Here is an 8,846-nt window from a genome sequence, read left to right as displayed (position 1 = left end):
GACCATTACATTCATTTTATTAGCAACATTCTGCTGAAGTTACCGTTTGTGACGCGATGGAGGAAATAACACTGAAAGAAAACGTTAACTGTGACTGTCCTCAGGTTAATACGTTTTTAACCTGTAATGTCTTTTACTCTGAAAATAACACAGAAGTAAAAAGCTAACACTTTATTTTGCAGGTTTGGCACTTTCCAGCTCATTTCCTGGAAACTTTACTAAACAATGTAAAATAAATTCTCAGTTCTTCAGCTCTTTGTGGAGCTGAGCTGCGTGTTTGCAGCTTTCATCCTGTAAAACACACCTGGAGCATAAAACGATTCAGTGGCTCCATCTGGACGATGCTTTAAAGATAAATATAAGATAAAACTTTAAAGAACGCTTCCAGGAAACGAGCCGGAAAACCCAACGTGTCTTTAAATACAATAAAACATGAAATATTTCAGCTGAAGGATGAACTTCTTCCTCGTTGTTCTGATTGGTCAGCTGATCAAACACAGGGGTGTTTCCTGCAGTAACATGAAGTCAGCTTCTTTGTCATCTCTTCTCGTGAGCGTTTCTCTATCAAAATAAAAGCCTCTCCTCTCGCTGCCTAGCTGACAGGATCCACCACCAGGACTTTGCACTCCCTCTTGGCGATCTTGTCCAGCGACAGCAGCGACTTGTCCTGCGGCGGCAGGTAGAGCGGCCGACCGACCGGAGAGCCAACGGGAGGCGTGATGGCCCGTCGCTCCATGGCGCTGCCCGTCCTGTCGCACACAGATAAGATTAAACGACATACTCGATGTGATATGAAGCTGAAGTTACTAAAGTTACCTCATGATGTGGGACCGAGACGGCTGCTGGTGGGAGAAGGACTGAGAGCGCCCCAGACTGGCCTGGTGTCGGTCCAGGAGGTCTCGAACCGCCGGGCTGGACGGGCTGTTTTTACCTGGATGGTTTTCGACACGACACAGAAATCAGAACAGACGCAGGTCAAAGCCTTTTGTGTTTGTTTCCTGCTCAGAGCTTACGTGACAGGGGCCGGGCGTCGGGTGGAGGGTTGGACACCGACGCTGTGAACTGGAGCTTTAACTTCATGTGCTGACTCAGCTGCAGAGACAGGAGAAAACATGACGTCCCGTGTGAGCGGGCGAGATAAGGAAGCAGGCGCTCAAAGCTCGGCGTACCTCGTACAGTCCTGGTTTGAGGATCTGGAAGGCCACGCTGAACGACAGAGTGCTTCCTTTGCGGCAGTGACCCAGGTTACTGAGAGGGGTGTGACAGACCACGGCAGACAGCGCTGCGTCTTCCCCCTGACCTCGACCTGAGCGAGCAAGCAAACAACACATTACTCGGTCTGAACCACGACTGACAGAGAGCGGCGCGATTCTCCTGAAACTGGTCCAGAGAACCGTCTCCATCCACGAGGAGAACACAACCAGAACCAGCTGGACAAAGCACCATCAGCCTGCACTCCCCCTAACGTCCACTAGAGGCTGAGTCCCCACAGACTGCCATGAGTCCCAGAAACAAACCCGCTCACAGGTTTCCTTTCAAACAGCTGCAGGGTGGATTTTTTCAAAAAATCAAACATGAATCAAAATACTCGCTGACCCTCTGGAGTCCAGACGAGCCGCACAGCCAGGAAGTCCTGCAGGTTGTTGAGAAGAACGTATTTGACCTTGAAGTGCTCCTTCACCCTGACGGTGCTCGGACAGCTGGCCATCATGACGAAGCGCGGCCGGTCCAGACGGATACTGGGCAACCTGAGTGGAGGGGAGGGAGGACGGCGGGTCATTTAGAGAAGCAGCAGGAAAAACACTAAACGCTGTGTCGTCCTGCTGCTGGACAGGAAATACACTCAACAAAAATATAAACGCAACACCTTTGTTACTGCTCCCATTCCCCATGGGATGGACGTAGAGACCTAAAATTCATTCCAGATACACAATATAACCATCCCTCCCAAACAGTGGTCACAAATCAGTCCAAATGTGTGGTAGTGGGCACATCTGCTATATTGAGATAATCCATCCCACCTCACAGGTGTGCCACATCAGGATGCTGATCTGACATCATGAGTAGTGCACAGGTGTACCTCAGACTGCCCACAACAAAAGGCCACCCTGGAATGTGCAGTTTTTTGCACTATTGGGGGTCTGGGGACCCAGAACCGGTCAGTATCTGGTGTGACCACCATTTGCCTCATGCAGTGCAACACATCGTCGCATGGAGTCTATCAGATTGTCAATTGTGGCCTGTGGAATGTTGGTCCACTCCACTTCAATGGCTGTGCGAGGTTGTTGGATATTCGTGGGAACTGGTACACGCTGTCGTATACGCCGGTCAAGCACATCCCGAACATGCTCAATGGGTGACATGTCCGGTGAGTATGCTGGCCATGCAAGAACTGGGACATTCTCAGCTGCCATCTGCCCTGAACAATGTGAACCATGATTCATCCGTGAAGCGCACACCTCTCCAACGTGCCAGACGCCATCGAATGTGAGCATTTGCCCACACAAGTCTGTTACGGCGACGAGCTGGAGTCAGGTCAAGACCCCGATGAGGACGACGGGCATGCAGTTGAGCGTCCCTGAGACGGTTTCTGACAGTTTGTGCAGAAATTGTTTGGTTGTGCAAACCAATTGTTCCAGCAGCTGTCTGGGTGGCTGGTCTCAGACGATCTTGGAGGTGAACCTGCTGGATGTGGAGGTCCTGGGCTGGTGTGGTTACACGAGGTCTGCGGTTGTGAGGCCGGTTGGATGTGCTGCCATATTCTCTGAAACGCCTGTGGAGACGGCTTATGGTTGAGAAATGAACATTCAATGCACGGGCGACAGATCTGGTTGACATTCCTGCTGTCAGCATGCCAATTGCACGCTCCCTCATTGCTTGTGGCATCTGTGGCATTTTGCTGTGAGACAAAACTGCACATTCCAGGGTGGCCTTTTGTTGTGGGCAGTCTGAGGTACACCTGTGCACTACTCATGATGTCAGATCAGCATCCTGATGTGGCACACCTGTGAGGTGGGATGGATTATCTCAATATAGCAGATGTGCCCACTACCACACATTTGGACTGATTTGTGACCACTGTTTGGGAGGGATGGTTATATTGTGTATCTGGAATGAATTTTAGGTCTCTACGTCCATCACATGGGGAATGGGAGCAAAAACAAAAGTGTTGCGTTTATATTTTTGTTCAGTGTATGTCCGGATGCACGGAGATGTTTCCCGTCGCTCCTGGTGGCCACAGCAGAGGTCTGCAGCCCCGAGCCTGGATATCTCTTACCAAGACTAACACAGCACGTGTGGAGCGTTTCATCCAGCCTTACCTGTAGTGGGTGTAGATGCAGTTGGTGAAAGGCATCTTGGAAGTTGACCACTGCAGCACAGCGACCAGAGGAACCTCCAGCCCCTGAACACAAGCACACACATGCTGACAGCAGCGAAATAAGTAAAGGACGCATTAATGCAGGAACGACCGTCGCGTCACAGCTGCTCTACAGTGTGTCCGTCCTCAAAGTCCTAATAAATCCTGCGCTGACACAGCCGTTCACAGAAACACGTCGTTTACTTTTCCTTCTTCAGGAAATCGCGAGGAGAACACAAACTGTCACGTCACCAGAGCGCACTGTGCACCAAACTATAAAACACACAACGCAACACGAACGCACCTCACTGGAGTCGTCCTGCGGCATGTCGTTGAGGTGCAGCTGGAACAGGAAGTCGTGCTCCTCCAAAGCGCTGAGCATGCTGGGAAGACGGCAGGCCAGGCTGTCCACCCGGCAGAAGGACGCCATGCCGACCTCACCGGACTGATGACTGCAGAGCGAAGAACAACAAATACAGACATTCAGGAGCATCGCACAAACACACAATCTGACTGCACAACAACTCGTTTTACGAACAAAGTCCCAGAAACTCAAAGTAATCGAGTATAACACAAAGTAGCATCATTACTAAAAACTATCTGCAATGATACAAATGATAAAAATCCAACACAGTGTAACAAGGTATACACAACACTGTCCTTAAATACAATGTAACAAACACAAAGTCATAACTAACACGCAGAGACAGCAGCAGCCACGGCGGCGCCTTCTGAACTCTGGGCACAAACCCTTTGAACGGGTCGTATACGCACCACACGTTGTCCACCAGCAGCACGGAGCCGTCGGGCATCACGGGAAGGTAGGAGGCGTTGAGGTTCGGTAAAATGCGAACATCCCGAACACTCACCTCCTCCTGAGAAGACTCGTTCAGCACTGACAGCGGGACAGGAAACAGAATCACAGTTGGAATCAAACCACTGCAACTAAGCAACTGAATCGATTTTATTTTATTTACGGATTCGTTTCGGCCTTTAATTAACGAGGATTTAAAAAACAGCGCCCTCTGCTGGTGCTTTTAGATTAAATACCAAAATATTCCTACATCGTCCTGCTGATCAGAGTCACAACCACGGAGCAGAGACTCGACCGTTTCACGGGGCTCAGCGACGCCTCGGCGTGCCGGCGGTGCGCTGGCATGCTGGACGTCAGGTTAAAGGAGGTGATGCATCTATTGCTGATCGCCGCCCTGTTCAGCTTCATGTCGCAGCACACAGCTGGGTTTATGTCGCTTAGCTTGGAGGCTTCCCTGACATGCAAACATCTGTCACCACAGTGACATCACAGTGATGATGAAGAACGTTCTGTACCTTTTAAGACCGCGAGGTGTTTTCCAGAAACAGTCATCTGCTTGCAGCGGACGGTTGGAGGCGGCAGGACGGTCAGGGTGGTGCTCACTGTGGATCAGAAGCTGTGTTAAACCTCCCAGAGGACAACGTGACATCTTATAAAATCATTAAAATTCTGTTTATCAGGATAAAACAGTCCCGCCCTCAGTGTGGGAACCTCAGCGAGGCTCTCAGAGGCGAGGACGGAGCAGGAAATGGGTCCCACCCCATCTCAGGCGACTCAGGAGCCGAGGAGGCCGGAAGTGAAGGAGCTGATTTAACTCCTGACTGATCAATGAGACTGATCATATGTCCATAACTGACCTCCGTCATTGATTGTTTTTTACTGTTACAGCATTTATCTTGATTTACTGAAATCTAGACGGATGCTCTGCTAACGACTCAGGTGGTGTCACCTCGAGCAGCTGTCAGGCAGAGCCTACAATAACACCCCCCCACACTCACGTGACCCCCTGCTGTGGAAGAGAGCCAGACATCAAAAATAAATAATGATTAAATGTCTCGTCATCCCGTTACTTTGATTCATAATTGTTCAGTACTTCCTGTTTTATTTTGAAGGTTACTTTCCTGTTGCATCTTGTTTGTTCTCATCGTCACCTGTGTGAGTCACTGTCAGGTGCGCGCTGTTCCCACCTGCTTCCTCTCAGCCCCGGCTGTGGCTCATGTTTAACCCTTTAAGACCGACCATAGAACCAAGTCCACCAAAGCTTATATTATATTTTTACATGCTGTGGAGCCATTTTTGGGAGCATTTCAAGTTGCTATACATCAATACAACCATTATAGCCCAGATTTTAATAATATGTCTGCATTAAGTGCATAGTAATTACATAAATTGCAAAAAAGTGCAATAACATATATTTTAACATATATTTCTAGTTAGAGAAATTTAAGAGGCTTATCCCTCAAAACTGTAAATACAAAAAAGTTGCACAAAATAGTTTCCCACCACAGGAAATTTATTTTGAGTGTCTTCATAGTTTTCTTTTTGAAATACACCAATTTTTATACACTGCAGGAAAAAAAAATATTATAAAGAAAATTAGCAAAAAAGCAGCATGTGCATCAAAATAAACTATTTCCAGCAGTGCAATATGAGTCCTCAGCATCCCAGAAAAGACACAGAAAGTTATAAAGTCAAAGATAACTTTTAAAAAGAGCAGTATAGGCCCTGAAGCCCTGATGGTAAAAAAAAAAAAAAACTACATTTCCGCAAAAATGACGTCACTTCCGGTTTCGGGCAGGTAATGGCGGACATGCAAAAGTTCGCGCTGACGTCTATTCCAACGTAGGAAGTGTTACGAACAGCTGATCGGATCGGCAAAGCGTGTTTCTGGAATATTATGTTTTTGTTGCTGCAAGTGCTTTTTATGCAGTTTTTGCAAAGCTTTATGTGGAAGGAAACCGTGACCGAGGACAACCTGATGGCATCAGATGTAAGTACAACTCCTCCGGTTTCATATGCAAAAAAAATTATTGCGCTAGCTCATGTGGTTGCAGAGCTACTGGGATTTAAAAATAGTTACGTAAAACAGAGCGTGCTGCTCCGACCGGCTCTAAAGGGTTAATGGAGCGGTCTGTCTACCCGCGGCGTTCCCATGAAGCATTCAGTGCCTACCCTGAGCCTTGAAGGTGTTCAGGTCGTGTCTGAAGGTGTGCGTCGGCTCTCTCTGCTGCAGCACGCTCAGGTAGCCGAGTTCCTGCACCTCCACTTTCTCCGCCTCCTTCTTCCACACCGTGACCATCACCTGAATGCACATGGAGCAAAGTTACTGCGCGAAGCAGCTACGACTCAAAGTCTTCACACAACACCAGATATCTGCGTCCAGAAGAAGGCGGACCTTGACTTTAAGGGTGCTGACGGGCAGTTTGTCCAGAGAGACGGTGAGCGGGAAGATGACCTCATCCGTCAGGACCACCGGCTCATCTAGAGGAGACTGACAGGGAGGAGCAAACACATCATGGCGCCTGAGAGGAAAGCATCGCCTCTGAGGATCTTAATCTAACAGCTGGAGAGAGGAGCGCCGTATCAAAGACAGGTAAAGGTGCGCGTCTACCTGGACGGGCGCCCTGCGGAACTCCCTCGACGCCGTCCCAGAGGAGTTGTGGATGAGCAGAGGTTTGCAGTCCCTGAAGCTCCGGCACCGGGAGTCCACCCTGCTGCCCAGCGCAGCGATGGCGGCCTCGGCCGCCGCGATGTAGTCCTCTTCGCCGTCCTCGTTGGCCTCGTCCCCGCTGCTCTGGTAGTCGTGGTGATGCTGATGGTGGTTGCCTCGGTGACGACTGCTCTCACCCGGACTCACGCTCGCCACGGCGCACAGAGATCCGGCCAGCTCCCTCCACGCCCGGCTGCTGGCCGATTCCGTCCCAAAACCTGCCGCGGTGCCATCAGCGCCCCCTGCTGGAAGAGACAGCTCTGCTCCAGACTTAAGGAAGCCTTTTTACACCCAAAGAAACATTTTTAAGTACAAAAATCTGAAGAGTTTGACTCTGTAACTCAGACTTCTGAGAAAATGACTAACAAAGTTAAGCGAAAACAAATTCCCCAAACGGTTCTTTGTTTCAGTGGCAGCGCTCACTCTTTGAACCTTCACATCTTTTCCTGTTTCAGTGCTGCAGCCGTGTTGGAGCTGTGGGATTTCATCCCTGCAGGTGGAGCTGCGGTCCTACAGTAGCTCGTGTTTGCGGCCCCATCTGTGCAGGTGTTTAAGGCAGGTATGGTCCTGTTTCATACGATATTTTATTCTATTTAAATGTGTTTTACTGCATCTTTTTGCTGCTTCGTTTCCCAGTAACTGAACTTGCTTTTTGCACAGTAGCATTTCAGCCCTGCGTTGATCCATCATGGCTGCTGGGATTTTACCGTCTCAGCTCCAGTTTGCTGGGTACTGAGCGATGTTCTGGTCCTGGATCAGTACGGGTCCCCCGGCCGGATCATCTCAGGAGTTTAACTCTGGTTCATTGTATGTGAGTCCCGCTCTGCACCTACATGGTTTCGTTTGAAGCTCGTATCTACTGCTGGCCAAGCGCAGGTTTAATGAATGCATTTGTCTGGATGTGTTAGTTTCTCGTGCTCTGTTACCGCAGACGTTGAGCCTGCTTTGACCTAAACTGCGCGGCCATAACAGTCAGGTGGAGGTTTCTGGGTGGTGCAGGTATGACCTCCATAAATGCAGACAAAGGGTTAACCGTGAGTGTGCGGCCGTTACTGCTGAGGCTTTGTTGTTTGTTCCTGACTAACGTGACTCATGCATATAAATACACGTGACGTATGTAAGACGGCATAACGAGGATATCCTGCGCACACCTGCGGGACACGTCACGAAAACATCCTAACGTTACAGGAGGAGCCTCAGCAGGTTTCTGTGACAGCTGCTCCCACACCAGACTCTGTCTCCGTGTTTTCATGTTCACGTCTGTCTGACTATCACAGGCTCGTACACTCATCTCTCCTCGGCCCTCCCTCACGTACCCGGGCCGTGCTCGGTCGGCGTCGCTCCGGCTTCCCTGCAGCGCAGCACCAGCAGGAAGCGGACGGTCTCGCCCAGGTACAGGTGGCTCCTGCGGGGCAGCGTGCGGTACCGGGCCGGGTCGGACAGGTCCGTGATCGGCACCGCCGGGAAATACATGAAATACTCGCACTGCGACTCCATCATCTGCACCATGGCGACGACGGGAGGAGGCTGAGCGGCAGCAGGACCACAGTCAACACGCTCTAACAATGAAACGCGCACTTCCTGTTGCGACTTTCAAAGTAAAAGCACGGACACCTGCCGAATGGGGGAAAATGAGACCGTTAGCGCCCCATAGTGGACGTCCATGGTACTACGACACCAAGTTTCTCGCCGTTGCCAAACTCACATGAAATTGAAAATAATAAGCACCGAGAGGAGCGTCTGGGTTTTATTTAGCTGTTATTTAAGTGCAGCTATCTGGACCTTTTACATGATTTATTGCACTTAAGTGTGGCTCTGATTAGAAACGAGATAAATTCACATCCATGTACCGATGCAGACATGTTTGCTTTGCTTTTTGACGTTTTGAGTTCACACACACGTGTTTACTTATGTGTGTGCATGTGTGTGGGTGTGTGTGTGTCTCTCTGTGTGCATGTGTGTGT

At 49.7% G+C, this 8,846-nt stretch overlaps 1 protein-coding gene across 2 annotated transcripts; it reads right to left on the bottom strand.

The window, feature by feature from the left end:
• Nucleotides 1–8,474, bottom strand: LOC146700926 (trafficking protein particle complex subunit 14-like). 2 transcript variants are annotated; one of them, XM_085471164.1, is made up of 13 exons: nucleotides 8,199–8,474; nucleotides 6,784–7,127; nucleotides 6,568–6,663; nucleotides 6,345–6,474; nucleotides 4,688–4,774; nucleotides 4,133–4,253; nucleotides 3,663–3,810; nucleotides 3,321–3,403; nucleotides 1,597–1,748; nucleotides 1,170–1,306; nucleotides 1,014–1,092; nucleotides 817–931; nucleotides 1–749 (listed from the first exon to the last, which is right to left on the bottom strand). In XM_085471164.1, exons 1-13 carry the CDS (start codon nucleotides 8,389–8,391, stop codon nucleotides 593–595), a joined length of 1,842 nt encoding a protein of 613 aa, XP_085327290.1. In that variant the 5' UTR covers nucleotides 8,392–8,474; the 3' UTR covers nucleotides 1–592. The 2 variants fall into 2 exon arrangements, with proteins under 2 accessions (XP_085327290.1, XP_085327291.1); XM_085471165.1 differs by having other exon boundaries at nucleotides 6,784–7,124.
• Between the last annotated feature and the right edge of the window lie 372 nt (nucleotides 8,475–8,846).

Source organism: Copadichromis virginalis, linkage group LG10 (genome assembly GCF_057382275.1).
Source record: "Copadichromis virginalis isolate Kocher_CV1m ecotype Utaka linkage group LG10, C_Virginalis_male_GT1.1, whole genome shotgun sequence".
In the NCBI taxonomy this organism is placed as follows: domain Eukaryota; kingdom Metazoa; phylum Chordata; class Actinopteri; order Cichliformes; family Cichlidae; genus Copadichromis; species Copadichromis virginalis.
This window is presented reverse-complemented; position numbering and strand designations above follow the sequence as displayed.